Source organism: Quercus lobata, chromosome 8 (genome assembly GCF_001633185.2).
Source record: "Quercus lobata isolate SW786 chromosome 8, ValleyOak3.0 Primary Assembly, whole genome shotgun sequence".
Classification (NCBI taxonomy): Eukaryota; Viridiplantae; Streptophyta; class Magnoliopsida; order Fagales; family Fagaceae; genus Quercus; species Quercus lobata.
The window spans coordinates 30,893,027-30,907,797 of NC_044911.1; the positions used below are offsets into that span (position 1 = coordinate 30,893,027).

The following is a 14,771-nucleotide window of genomic DNA, read 5'->3' on the forward strand; positions in this document are numbered from 1 at the left end:
TTCTTTTGTTAAGGCCCGTGGTCTTTCTTTACTTTTCATGGAATGAGCTTTCTTGTGAAATTTTGGTCCTCAACAATGAGTTACTCTTTACTCTTCAAGCACTCTAGCTTCTATCCGCAATGAAGGAACTGACCCATCTCTTCAAGTATGATCTTTTGGGCCTTTGGACCTTGGCCTAGAATCAAGTCCCCCCCCCCCCCCCAATAATACATATAAAGAAGTTTTCGATTCTAAGCCCCAAATTGTAAATCCTTTTATTTCTTACCCAAAATCTCTTAAGGATCTTGCATAATTTTTTTTTTTTTTTTTTTTTTACAACAGCATTTTTGGATTTTTTATTTTCTCTTATTTTTTTTAATATATATCTTTTTTTGGAGGGGATAGACATAAAAGGGGACTAAAAAAAACATATTTACCATTGTTTTTAATAAAGGTGAGTTGTGGGATACAAATGAAGCGAACCTCAGGTGGATAAAATGACTTTTTTTTTTTTTTTTTTCTTTTTAAAACCATAGGTAGGCAAAGTGATTTCAGGTGAAACCATATGTGGGTTTATTGCAATTACCTCAACAATCTAACATTTGCTTTCTATTTGGTCAGTTGCATTTAATGAGTCAGGAATCTAGGGACCCAAGACTTGAATCGAAAATTGATGTTATGTTTGGTTTGATGTATCACTCAATCTCAATTCTCATAACTCAGATCTTATAACCCTAACCCATATCTCATATCTTATTATCTATTTTTATCTTTAACTCACTCCCAATTTGTTTGGATAAAAAATTGGCTTTAGTTTTTTGTTTGAAAACTCAATTTTATTTGAAAATGGTAGAGCACACACGTCTGATTAGGTTAGAATGATCCTCCCTCCTTACTCGCGTGAACATGCTCTTTCCCCAATTAAGACAACTCTCTAAGAATCGAAAAGGTCAAACCCAGCACCCAACTAAAAGAAAAAAACCAGCCACCCTATCTCATATCACCATTAACAACCCACAAACCCACCAATTGCAACCCTAAAAAACCCAACACATTGTCGTTGTTTTCCATCCACCACTGCATAAATCATAAAAAATCAAACTCATCCACCATAGCAGACCCACTCACACCACCAACACCTTCAACACCACAACAAATTCTTATTAAAAAAAAAAAAAAACTACAACAAATTACCCTATAAAATCCACAAACTCTAAATATCAAATTCCAAGCCTATAAAGCATAATCTAAATCTAAATCACAACCCAAATTGGAGCTCTAATTTTGTTATTAGGCCTTTGTCATCTCTACCATCACCACGTGACGTAGAAGAAGAAGAAGAAGAAGAAGAAGAAGTTAAAAGAAAAACCAGTGTAAAGAAGAAATAAAGAAAGAAATAAAAGATAAAAGAAGAAGAAGAAGAAGCCGAAAGAAGAAACTAGGACAAAGAAGAAAGAAATAAATAGAAGATAAAAGAGAAAAGAAGAAAGAGAATAAACTAAGAGTAGAGAAACAAGAGCGAGGAAGAACTAAAGAAAGAAAGAAAAGAGAAAATAGGAAAGAGAAAGAAAGAAGGAAAATGTGTTGTGTTGTGTCCAGGTCGAAGAAGAAAGAAGGAAACACTAGTTGAAAGAAAGAGATGAGAAGAAAAAAAAGAAAGAAGGAAGCATCAATTGAGAGAGAAAAAGAGAAGAAGAAAAATAGAAAAAGACCATTGGACCATATGTGTGGCTTGACTTGATGGAGACAAGGCATGACCATGGATCCTATACATCACCAAATATTTATAATAATGCCATGATATCTCAATTTCCATAACTTGGAAACTCCTAAAACTTGTTCCAAATTCTCATCACTCTGACTCATTTATTTTGAGTTTTGATTTATGAAAACTCAAAACAAAAACTGAACCAAACAATGATTTTTTAGGTGGAGTAAATGAATTTTGAGTTTTGGAGTGATGAAAACTAAGTTTTGAGATAGGAAATTGGCTAAACCAAACAGCCTCTGAGTTTTTCAAGGCTTGAAACCCGCTACACTACTTATGCAATTGGAGGCAATCACATGTTGCTGAGTGGGTCGGGTTTTGTGGGTCTACGAATACCCCCTGTTACACCCATTAGATAATTTTGGAAAGGAGGGCCATTACTTTGGGCGGGCTTGGTAGCGATTTTCAAGTATTGTTGTTTAAAATGATGTGAAAATTGTGGTTTAAAAAGTATTGTAAAAATACTTATTTAAAGTACTCATAATGCAAAAAATGTGTTTGGTAGTAGTTTTCAAACAACATATTTAAAAATGTGAAAAAACATAATTGTGTGTTTGGTATGGGTGTATATTTTTTTTTTTAAATGTAGGTAATTATATAACATGAACAGTACATTTAGTAGTATTTTAATTGATGAGACAGAAATTTTCCTTTTAATGTTTCATTGTCTCTTTCTTTTCTCTTCACAAAAACCCAATTCTCTTTCTCTTCGTGCACTTCGTCCCTCTCAGCCCTAGGTCTTAGCACTTTGCTTCTCTTTTGTAGTTTATTTCTTTTGTGTTGCTCTAAATGTTTGGTTTGGTTTGTATTTTGTGGGTGGGGATTAAACTCAAATGGGTTTTCTTTTTTGGGTTTGGCATTTTGTTTCTATGGGTTTTGTTTTATTGGTAGGGATTAAATTCAAATAGGATTTGTTTGATTTGGAAGAAGAAGACTAGCACGGCAGCACCACAGCAAACACCAAAACAGAAAATAGTAGAATACAAGAAAATGGAGAGGAAGAAGGTGACTAGCCAGTAATAGGGTTTGTGCAAGAGAGAGAAAAAGAAAAGAAAAGTAAAGTAAAGAAGCCATGAAGGAGAAAAAAATAATGTGTGTTGTCTCATCAGTGGGTCTCATGAGTTTTAAAATATCTACAACAATGCCATTGAATAATGTTACACAAAAACTAAAAATTGGCCCATATGTATTTTCAAAATATAGTGTTTAAATTTCCTAAATTGAGAATTATGACTTAAACACTCTTAGTTAAACAACCTTACCAAACACATATTTTTTATTAGACCCATAGTTTTTAGTTTTTAAATGTTGAAATCTGTTGTTTGGAGTCACTTACCAAACCGACCCTCTATGATTAAAAAAAAAAAAGTGTTAGGGAACGGATCCAATGTGCTTGTAGTTGCCCGGTTGCTCTAAAAAAAAGAAAATTGTAGTTGCCCAGTTAAATGGGCTTGCGTTTCTTTTGGTGATAGCGGGTTAACGGGCACCTTGTTTTGCCCATCACCTCTTCAGCCCAAAAGTCCCTTGTTTTTATTTTGGGCCGTAGGAGCTAATCCAGAAAAACGGCCCACAAAAAAGGGTTAAAAAGCAAAGTAAATTGCTGTGTTCGATATTTCGAAGCCCATTTTCACTTAAAATGAAATTGGGGGCCGGGTTAAAAAAACAAAAGAGAGGCAATTTTGTCATTATGAGATCAGTGTGAGGGCATTGTTGGTAAATAAATGAATTTCATTAACCTTCGTGCGGCGGTATTGTTATTTGTTAGAATTAGGGTTTACGCCTCTTTGCTATAAAGCTGCACTCATTCTCTTTCATATTCACATCTCCATCTCTGTCTGCTCCTTTTATTTTATTTAGTTCACCTTCTCAATTAGGGTTAGGGTTAGGGTTAGGGTTAGGGTTTTGATAGAAGGAAAATTCCCCCGATGAGGAAGAATTCCCATAAAATTGATAGGAAGTGCCGTATGACACGTCCAAATGCAGAGCAGGTTAGGGCTGTTAAATACTCACACAGACACAGAGTCACCGCTTTTCCCAATCAACCAACCATATGAGCAGACCCCACCCTCCGACGATTCGTCTCCCCTTTTACGGGGAACGGCGTCGTTTGGTGCCTTGCTCATTGGTAGGGGGATTACGTGGCCTGTCTGTGTTCTACAATCCTTTCCTTCGCTGTGTGTGTGATTTTAAACGGGTCTCTGAGGGTCTCTCTTTTTTTCTTTTTCTTTTTTTAAAATAAATTTTATAATTAATATTATTTTGTAAGGTCCGATGCCACGTCGCCGAGAGCTATAACAGCGGTGATCGGTGATGCTATGATTGGACCAAGAGCGATTCATTGTTTCGCATCTTGATAGGAACCTGTGGATCTCATAAAACTTTGGTCCACGGAGCCGTTTTGTGCGATTACATTTTTATATTTCCCTTTCTCTCTTTTTTCACTTGCTTTTGTTTTTATTTTTTAATTTTGTTTTCTGAAGCCTATGATGATTGTTCTTCTTTTAGTTGGAATTACCGGCTGAATTTTATTTTGATGTCAATTTGACTGGCTGTATGTCTGAGGCTTCATTGGTAAATTATTTTCTTTTGTTTTTGTCTATGCTTGAAAAAAATATCGGATTGATATGTTAAATGACTCTATTATATTTTGGCTACTTTGAAAACGTATCAATTTTTGAAAACCATATCATATGAAATTGAACAATTTAGATAACTAATTCCTTGAAATGGTTTTCCTAAAAAAAAAAAAAAATTCCTTGAAATGATATGGTACGTACAATTTTTTCTTAAAACATGCCAAAGGGCATTACAATTGTTCGTCTTTAAAGAAAGGATATTGAGAAAACATTCCATAATTATTGGAATTAGGGGAAAAATAACAAATGCAAACAAGACGGTACTCAATACGAACTGGTTTGTAGAATAATTGTTATTGTTCTTTATTCTATAAAAAATGCTAAAGTGCATTTTAGTTTTGTAAGACTCCACTAACTAAAATGCCTGGAAATTTCACCACAATAGAGAGAAATCATAAAAATTGCAGGATTGGTCTGCTTTCTTGAACTGTTTTTTACCTAAAGTGGTAATAATCTAACAAGTCAGGAATAAGAGGTTCTTCGAATTGTGCTTGGAATTTGCAAATAGGGACATTTTTTCATAAGCCTAGATAAACAATTTCTATGGCCCGTTATATACCCAAATATTTATCCTAAATCAAATATTTTCTGGATTGAATTGGTTAAATTAATTTGCATCTCTATACATCTATGGACCTGATTCCATTAATGGCATCTCTTTCAAACAAGACAAACTAATAGTTCCACTACTTCGGCTGTAGCCAACAGCACGGTTCTAGAATCTAGCTTCAGCCATCATGGGATCTTTTTCTTCTATAATCTCATAGCACACTTAGAAAGTTTCTCTGACTTGTGATTTCTTGCAATTACTTCTATTTTTCATAGAAGTAGCTTGAGTTTGCACTAGTTTGTTTGCTGATTTGGTTGTGAGCTCACCTGACTGATTTTGGAGTCCAAAGCAACTTGTTGTCCAACATTTCTTGAGGAAAGTCTGATGCTGAAGGGGTGCTATTTATGTTACAAAGAGTTTATACAATAACAGGCTGTCTCTCTTTTAAATCTCTCTTTTAAAGGTATTAAAATTTAAAACACCTCTTTGTTCCACTTTTGGTTTGTCAGGAATTGAACTCCAAATTTTATATTTGATAACAAGAGACTTTTTACTAGTTGAATTAACTAGAATCCACCAACTAAGAAAGAGATTAATTGCTTTCTTTTGGACTACTTGAACTTGCTTATGTTCAAGTTACTTTGGGATTTTTTTTCACCTGCAATATTTGGCATAATAAACCCATTGGCACTGCTGTCTAGATGAGTTGTCTTTGTTTTTGTTCCGCATTCTTGACATAATGCTAACAACTTCAAGGTGCCTATGTGAGGCAGCAAGCTCCTTCGTGACTCTTGGAGAGTTAGAATTAACCATTAACCAAATATGGCTGATTTATTTCAGTCCTCTCTGAGCAGGAAATTATAACTTACATATATATGCATATACACAGCTTTTAAAGATTAATATATACCATTAAAAAAAATTGAAGGCAACCTTGATATTAACCGAGAAAGAGAACCGATTTCCCTTCTTTATTATTACATCTACAAAAGCATGGACTAAATGAACTACAATTCTAATCTGGACCCTGCCACAACGGTTGGCCCGCAAAAAATTGTCACCTTGAAAAGAGGAAGACTAACATTTGCTAAGAATATTTGCCAAATAATCTTTGCATTTACAAACTCTAAGGGAACCTAATTTTAGCATGTTAACTGAAATGCATTGCAGAAAGAATAAGTTTGTTTGGCTGGCCTTGTTGAACTTGCTAGGTTGGAGGGAAGAACCTATTGAGATTGAATGGCAAAGTGTAGAACTCTTCATTTCTGTTATCACCTCTAAATGTTCTGAACTTCACCCACCATGGCATCCCTCGGTCTTTCTTCGATTTCTCCACTTCTATTGTGTTATCAAGAAACACTGCGACAATCAAACCCACTGTCGCCGGAGACGAGAATATGGTATTTAGAAATGCATTAAACTGCAAGGATGTCATTTAACAATCAGGCTAACAATATTAAAAAGAGAAAAAAAATTACCAAAATTATCTTCTAAAGTGGAGAACATTTTAGAAAATTATTCAGTGCACCCGATAGACTACCCTCCACTCACATTAAGGAGGACCCCATATGTGTCCCGCACATGGGACTCATATTTATGTGAGAGGGTGTAATTTAGGTGTACCTAATAATTTCTCAAAGTCTTGAGGAATTATATCTAAATCTCAATGACATTATTTATAAATATATTTGGGATGTTGAAGCTTATTACAGTCAGGGCCAAACTACATGCTACCTGGATATTTATACTTGTCTTTGTACTTTGCTATGGACTCTATTATTGGCATTAATGATAGTACTCACCCATCCAGCATTAGTATGAACCAGACCACGGTGTGAAGGATTCCAATATTCATTGAAAAATTGTGGGATAGATATCCCGAGGAACAGTGAAAGCCCAGTAATGATGAGATTTCTCATAGAATTCATATTGGTGAATTGAAGAAATGACAATCCAACCGAAGCTGAAAACAAAGAAACAAGTTACATTAAAGAGAAGAACAAGAAAAAGACAAAGTTTAGCTATAAAACTGGTTGTAGCTTAAAGCTACAACTTTACTCAGTAAAATAAACATTATATATTTTGAAAATCTAACCGTTGAATTGTATGTGCTACATGCTCTTAATACACATTCCAAATTTTGTGTCAATTGGATATTATTTACTATATGATGTATAAGGTTATATATTATGCATAATTTTCAACTACAAAAACTTGTAATTTAAAAAATTTATTGATGATATAACTATTGATCTTTAATTTTCTAGAAATTTTGCAAGCGTGAAGGATATAAAAAGAAGAAGAAGAAGATGTAATCCAATGATGGATTTTGACTAAAAAGATATTAAGTAAGGTTATAGCCTAAGGTTACAACAAATTTGTAGCTAAACTTTGTCCACAAGAAAAAGGTTAAAAACTTGATTTCAATTTAGCTAATAACATACCTACAAGGCCAAAGAGAACACAATACAATGCAGCAAATATCGGGAAGGGTATAGATGCAAACACAGCTCCAAATTTTCCTGCAAACATAATGGAGTGAATGAATCATACAGAACAATTATTAGAATTGTAATTGGGAAATCTTAAAAGCTTACCACTAGATGCAGCTGAAATTTGTAATTGCTAAAAAGAAAAGGAAAAGAGGGAAAATGCAACAGCGAAGACTTTAGATCCAGTCTGAACAGCTCAGTGAAAATGAATTGAATTTTCACCAATTGGCATGTTTATATCAGTTCTCAAAACAACGCCAAAAAGATAATACCAACCTAGGGTGGAGAAGAATATCATGAAGCCTGCAGAAATTTGAACAACTCTGCGACTTCCTACTCGAGTTAATCCAAGGAGTCCTACATTTTCCCTGAAATACATGACCATGATTTCTGTCAAGCTATATTTGTAGGCAAAAGAACAGAACATCAGCTAGCAGCTATGGCTCATCTAGCGTGTCTTACACAGAAACAGTAGAACCAGTGCATGTTCCAAAAAGACCATCAAGCAAGATTCCTATTCCCTGCCACAGTGAGAAACTAAAACTACTCAGCTCTTTCCAAGACACATGAAAGTGATGAAATATATCCACACAAAAAAAGAAAAAAGAAAAAAGCATTAACATCCAAAAACAACATGTGACCATAAGAATTGTGCATGATATGTGGAAATTCAATTGTAATGTACAAGCAAAAGGGTGACAGGTGACACATTGCAGAAATTCTGTTAGCATTGTTAAAACATGTGAATTGTATTCAGGAATAAGTAAATCTACAACAAGGAGTCACAAATGTGTCAAAACAGCTCACTGCTCACCTGCCAGCCAATGCCCCGGCTCAATACATAAGCAGGAGGTGGAGTAGCAATTGCCAACCTCGATGCTGCCTTGTATGCACCAGTTGACTGCAGTCAAATGTACAAGTTATAAAAGGCTACTAAAGAAATTGGATATCTAGAACAACATAACAAAGGTGAAATCAAAAGAGCTATCTCTATCAACTGGTTCCTGGGATTCAATAGGATATGCCATTAATCTTGATAACAATTTAGAGACGCTTTTAAGAAACTCAATAAATACCTCAACCATTGAAACAAGGACAGCCGACATCATGGCAAATGAATGACCCGCTGAAAATGTTGGTGGGCCCCACTGCAGAGGGTAGGGAAACTTGAACCTGAAATAATACAAAACTTCAGAAGCAGCCCAAAACACAGCACAACATAAGAGAAGCAGAGGTTAGCCCGTTGAGATACCATGGGGCAGTAGATATAAGATCTGCTCTGTCAGTACGGCAATTGATCTGTGTTTTAATGGGCTTGCCTCGATAAGCCCCACTAGCAGTCAAGATAAGGGAATAGATCCAAATGATTGCAATACAGATCAAAACTGGAAACCGCTCAAAAATAGGGATGTCTCTAAATGGTCTCATGTGCTTTAGATACTGCAATACACACAATCCATACGTGATGGAAAACAAATACTTAGTAAAGTAATAGATTACCCCAAAAATTTTACAAAGTCACTTACCTGCGACAACCCAATGACCAACAACAGCATCGGTATCCCAATTTCCACACAATTGCCCAACTGAAACAGATATTGCAGTAGTAGAATTGTATAAATCTTCAAAGAGAATGATAAAACAACAAGGCAAAAGAGAACATGAGGTATCCATTATGTACATTGAGCACCATCAGTCAGAGGAACATGCTGCTTATTAAGAAACAAGGTGCCCTTTCTTCAGTTCTGAGCAGGTTATAATTAATCAAATTTTCACATCAATGCATGTCCTAGTTGAAATTGAAACATTGCAAAAGGGTTGAAGAAAGCTAGATATATTCAAGAATGCAGTCAATTTCCGATGCGTCTAAAAGTTGAAGCTAGATGCTAGAGTTTTGAATTCTAGTTCCTTCGCAAAAAAATTATGATATGATATTTGTCAATAACTAAAATATGATGCCCCCAATGTTAGAAATCTTGATAATCTATAATAAAATTTCACCCTCCAACAAGTGCTTAACACATCAAATGGAAGCTCCTCTTTCAAAATCAACCAAACGGATATTATAAATAGCCTCTCATGGCAATACTTACAGCTGGAAATCCACGTTCAAACAATCCCAAGCCAACCAATCCAACCACTGGTGCCATACCAAGAGGACTGAAGAACCTGTGAAAGAGACCCTTATAATAGTGAATAAAACAATTATGAACAGGTAGTTCAATCATTTCATTACCCATTAAGCGCTATCAACCTACCGTGAAAAGAGACCCCAAACTTGGCTGTAACCTAGGATAATTTGTATGCTTGAGGCTACAATTAAAGCTCCCTGAATAGCTCGCATAGTTTGTATAAATCTCTGCAAACCAATCACATGGGAAGATCCCTTTCAATACCCTACCAAATAAGAAAGTGTAAAATTCCTGAGAAGGGAATAAAATTCAGAGAGATATCTCTTATGAGACTCAGGCTGATATTGAAATGTACTGTAACATGAAAGCCACAGTATTTATGGGTCATTTGGACACCACATTCCAATAAAAATATTTCATTCTTCTACTCAGTGCATTAAAAGTGAAACTTTGTTTGCATAAATTTAAGAATATAACCATGCATATTCAATTGGAATTTTAACAATTTCCCTTGTATTATGCAAATTAATATCACTTCAGTCATTTTGGCAGAAACTCCATTTAGCAATGGAAGCTTAAGCTCCCTCCTGCCTTTTCCTCTCAAAGGCCAATCTTTGTACACCATGAAAAAGCCTTTGCTTCTATTTCCTTTCAAGAAGCTTGCACTTTTTTTTTGTAGAAACAATCTGCCTAGGAATGCCCCTTAGTAATATCTTGCAAATGGAATAAGCCTCTAGTTTTATCAAGACGAGCATTCTTGTCAATTAGTTTTATGTATCAATTTATTTCCATGTGGTTCTTAAAGACCCCAATATTTTTTTATAGAAGAGGAAGATTGGATAACTTACTTCATGAGAATTATTAATCCGCTGCAACTGGGAGTCGTTTACAATGTAAGCTATGGGAATGACATAAGCAAAGGAGCCTCCAACAACCGCAGGCAACCTGGTTCCAAAAAGTGCTTGAAGAAGTGTGTTAATGCCGGCCACAAAGAGTAGAGTCTGTATAACACGTGCTTTGTCTCCCTGGTTGTGACCAAGAAAATTGTTTGAAAGGGGGGGGGGAGGAAAATTAAGTTAAAAGAACAAATTCCTGATCAACCATATATAAACAGTTCTGCCAACATCTTTAGTCCAAAATTCAACCATATAAAAATTAGAAGTGTCCAAAGTGTGGTAAGTTTTGGACAGAAGAGAACAAATTAGGAAAGAAAGTGTCATGGGAACTTGAAAATCTTAAGCAGTGTTTCAACCTAGAGTACTGCAGGTGGGACCTAATGATTTGAGGGTTCAAAATACCTGCATAGTCCCTCTAGTAAGTCAAGAGAGAAACCAGCCTGTACAGGATGCTTCTACAACAAGTATCAATTGAACTTAAATTGAAACATGGTTGCTAAACTGAAAAGGAGTAGAGGAAGTTTATCAAAAAACAAGCTTACATCAGTGCCACCCATTGCAGGGACAAGCAACGCAGGGATCATTACACTTGTGCCCAGCATCAGGATGTAGTTCTGAAATGCCAACAGGATTGTTTCAACTGCAAGAAAAAGATTAAAATATAAACAAAAATGAAAAGGTGAGGCAATCAGCTTACCATGTATTGGCATGAACTTTCTTTAAGAGAAAATAAAGAAGATTTTACATCTTGATTTTGAATTGTAAACTAACACTGTTCTCAATCTGAGTGGAGTATGTGTCAAATTTATGGTAAACAAGTCTAATGAATTATGAAGCTGAGTTTCCACTTGAGTTTCAAAAGGAAAACTTGCAGTAATTACATGTCTTGGAGGATTGGGATATAAAAATATCAATAATGTCAAATCCCAATTGGAGTCGACATTCATCAGGAAGTTTAACACAAATAATTGGGCCTAGGAGTAAGTTTTTATATATTTATCTCTTTTTTCTTTTGGTGCTAGATATTTTACTGAAAGCCTATCTGGTAATCCACACACCTAAGTTCTAAAGCAATTTCAGTAAAGTAGCCAAAATAAAATGTGGTTACCATAGTTCTAGAATTCCTAAAATTCAAGGTCCCTCCTATAAGATAAAAACAGTCTTCTTTCACTTCAGCCACCATATATAAATATATATATATATATATATATATTTTAAAGATTTGAATTCATTCCAGCTTAAAATAGGTCATGAGAAAGAGGTCAAATACTAAAATAAATCAAATGAAGCCAGTGAAATAATTTACTTAATTTCCAATGGTACGTAATAAAAACAATAAAATAGTTAAATGTAATTCTTGTTTTCTTCTTTCTAAGGGAACACATTGATCCTATCATGAATCAAAATGTAAGGTAACATTATCAATGGCACGACCATTAACATGTGCATGACTAAACTACATTTTCAAGTTGAGGTCAAAGTGGGACACGTAAAAGAAGTGTCAAAGCCTACAAGGTATTTTCGTCAGCAACCCCACAAGCAAAAGAAGAAGAAGAAGAAGCCTTTGGCTCTGATGGGTAAAAGAGTAATTACAATACGTCCTTTGGCCCATTCTTAAGAAGTTTTTAGAGTGTTATAGACCCGTGATGGCCATGAAAGCTATGTTTGATAGCTGAGAAATCTTAAGAAAGGTACATAAAACATAGTAAAACACTTGGAATGTCACTATATATCTATCTACTCCAGCCCCAACCCACCAAAAGATTTCAAAATTGTCATTTTTCGGTTTTTTTTTTCCCCGTATCATTTCTCAGTAACCAAACAAAGCATTCATAAACAGAAATTTTAAAAATTGAAAAAACCAATAGAGTCCCACTCATTGTCAATATCATTAAAGTACAAATTTCAAAAATATTTTTAATCTTCGAAAACAAAAAGCTACAGCATAAGTTTACAATTTCTGTCACCCATCATCCAAAGAAAAAAGAAAGGAAAAAAAATAAAAATAAAAACTGTGTCGATCGTCAAACTCAAAACCAATACTAAATTTTTAATTTTGGTTTTATATTTTACAAGTTACATAAATTCTTTCTTTTACAGGGGTCAAGTTTGTAACTTTGTATGCCACGAGACCACAGTGCCTGAACTTCAATGGCAGAAATACCAGTGATTCCCACACTGTCTCATTACTCACAACTAAAGCTACACTTTTTTTTTCCTCGATGAATACTAAAGCTTCACTGCAACTACTTCTATTCCCACAACCCATTTCTCTTCCACACCATATCCTAACAAACCCATATGAAGAAGAAGAAGAAGAAGAAAAAACACTGGATAGAGAGAGAGAGAGAGAGGAAAAAAAAAAAAAAACTACTTTGCAACTATATATGTTGTCCCACAAGCCCATTTCACTCTCAAAACTCCTTAACCAAGTAAAAAAGAAATAAAATGAAAGTGAGAGAAAGAAAGGAACCCCTTACAAAACAGATGTATACAAAGAGATAGGGCATACCCCAAGGAGGGTTGGAGTCTATGCAGTACTCAAGGTCTTGGAGCTGGTCCATGGGATGGTGAGTAATGTCTGCCATTGGTGAAGCTTTGTCAGAAGAGCTTCACAAAACTCGCTCACACAACACAGCCAAAGCAAAAATAGTAATGAAACAGAAGAAGAAGAAGAAAAGAAGAAAAAAGTAAAAGTGAAGATATAAAGTGAAAAAATAAAAGTAGCAAAAAATTTGAAAAATAAAAGGAACAAAATATGCAAAGCAAAACAAAGCAAAGCAAGTCCCTCTGTGACGCTCCCTCGCTGATTATAGCCCAGTTTTTGAATCATCAGACTCTTTCTACTTCTTTTTTTTTTTTTTGAGAAGTAAAATAGAGTAAAAAACAACTACCCCTAATTTTACTTGCATTTACAGTGCAGCCATTGGCGGACCACTTTTTTGTAAAAAATACACTAACGTTGTTGCTTGAATTTTTTGGAAATAAGAATGGGTAAAAGGACAATTGCACACCCACTCACTATCATTAAACTGTGCATGGAGTTATTAAAAGGACAATTGCACCCTACTCCTAGAGACCCTATCAAATCTAGGACACTTTGTACGTTAAACTATTCAATGTCTATTAGTTTATATTTTATATATAATTTTAAATTATAAAAATTTATAATTTAAATAATTTATTGATAATATAATTATTCATCTTTAATTTTTAAACATTTTGTAAATATTGTGTTTATAAAAAGAATATATTATCTTATAGTGGATTTATTAAAATTCACTTCTAATAAAAAGATGTTGAGTGAGATTATAGTCTTAAGTTACAATTAATTTTGTAAATAAATTTTTTTTTTTTTTATAACTATCTTGTGGGTATGTTTATTACTTTTACGTAAATTTATCATTTTTTTCACTACTCAAATATTTAATAATTATAAAAATAAGTGTGTAATTAGTCCTAAAATTTTTCTTTGTTAAATATGTTCTCAATTTATCATCATCATAATAAGGATTGAGGAGGTAGTTGGATATACAATTACACATCAATGCCTCTCTCTCCTCCCCTTGGATTGCGACAATGTGGTACAACAATGTTGTACAAGGCACAGTTTTTTGGGGTACAATTTGGAAGGACCGGTCAATTCAACCCAAATTTATATGTTTTGCCTTTATCTCTTTTTAAATACCTAAAACATTTCTTAATAAGATGAAAAAAAAAACACAATAGTCATATATCATAAGGGTATTTATATATTTGTAGGATTAGTAACATGTTGTAATTATTAAAGAGAGAGAGAGAGAGAGAGAGAAGCATGGGAAGGGATTGACGGTTGAAGTCCACAAAAATGCAGGAGGCCATTGGCGTTAATCTCTGACCATTAAAGAGCAGAAAGATGAGCTTAAATTATCATTTTTTGAGAAAGAAAATTGGTTTAAAACCAAACACTGGAAACAGATAATACATGACGAATTCTAGTCAAAGACAAAGAGTCATAGGTACGACTGATCTCTTAATGCCCGATAAATGTTCACCTTCCAACCTCCAGGTGAAACCATCTTGAAATTTTAAACAAAAAAATAAAAACAAAGGAGCTCAATTTGACACATGAATCATATTCATTGGCAAAAGTTAAAATTATTAGCCACAATATTTAATGATAAGCGTACCTTTGCCTACAACTTATTGGATAAGATTTTAATTTTAATTTTTATGTACAATTTTTTAAAATACAAATATATTTAAATACATTTTTCACAAAAAAGCTACTGAATAAATAGACAGGCTAAGTTAAAATTTGAACTACCATCATTTTTAA

At 34.2% G+C, this 14,771-nt stretch overlaps 1 protein-coding gene and 3 non-coding genes across 5 annotated transcripts; 3 read left to right on the forward strand and 1 right to left on the reverse strand.

Annotated features, from left to right (window-relative positions):
• Positions 1-3,667: 3,667 nt before the first annotated feature.
• On the forward strand, positions 3,668-3,739 carry LOC115958709. The gene has a single exon (XR_004084632.1). It is a non-coding gene; the product is annotated as a small nucleolar RNA U49 (small nucleolar RNA).
• Positions 3,740-4,012: 273 nt separating this feature from the next.
• LOC115958708 lies at positions 4,013-4,161 on the forward strand. The gene has a single exon (XR_004084631.1). It is a non-coding gene; the product is annotated as a small nucleolar RNA snoR2/U65 (small nucleolar RNA).
• Positions 4,162-4,224: 63 nt separating this feature from the next.
• Positions 4,225-4,316, forward strand: LOC115958701. Its single transcript, XR_004084624.1, has one exon. It is a non-coding gene; the product is annotated as a small nucleolar RNA snoR77Y (small nucleolar RNA).
• Positions 4,317-5,840: 1,524 nt separating this feature from the next.
• On the reverse strand, positions 5,841-13,304 carry LOC115957350 (nucleobase-ascorbate transporter 1). 2 transcript variants are annotated; one of them, XM_031075571.1, is made up of 14 exons: positions 12,966-13,299; positions 10,996-11,093; positions 10,406-10,582; positions 9,684-9,784; positions 9,519-9,594; positions 8,952-9,011; positions 8,678-8,865; positions 8,502-8,598; positions 8,240-8,326; positions 7,888-7,946; positions 7,702-7,793; positions 7,378-7,455; positions 6,736-6,896; positions 5,841-6,353 (listed from the first exon to the last, which is right to left on the reverse strand). In XM_031075571.1, exons 1-14 carry the CDS (start codon positions 13,039-13,041, stop codon positions 6,141-6,143), a joined length of 1,563 nt encoding a protein of 520 aa, XP_030931431.1. In that variant the 5' UTR covers positions 13,042-13,299; the 3' UTR covers positions 5,841-6,140. The 2 variants fall into 2 exon arrangements, with proteins under 2 accessions (XP_030931431.1, XP_030931432.1); XM_031075572.1 differs by having other exon boundaries at positions 6,225-6,310; positions 12,966-13,304.
• Between the last annotated feature and the right edge of the window lie 1,467 nt (positions 13,305-14,771).

Bases quoted from the DNA above. Each gene is read 5' to 3' on its own strand.
- LOC115957350 (XM_031075571.1), bottom strand. From the start codon at position 13,041: ATGGCAGACATTACTCACCATCCCATGGACCAGCTCCAAGACCTTGAG. The intron at 9,595-9,683 runs GTAGGTTGATAG...TCTCTTTCACAG, and splicing joins GTTTGGGGTCTCTTTTCACG to GTTCTTCAGTCCTCTTGGTA. The intron at 6,354-6,735 runs GTGAGTACTATC...ACATCCTTGCAG, and splicing joins TTCATACTAATGCTGGATGG to TTTAATGCATTTCTAAATAC.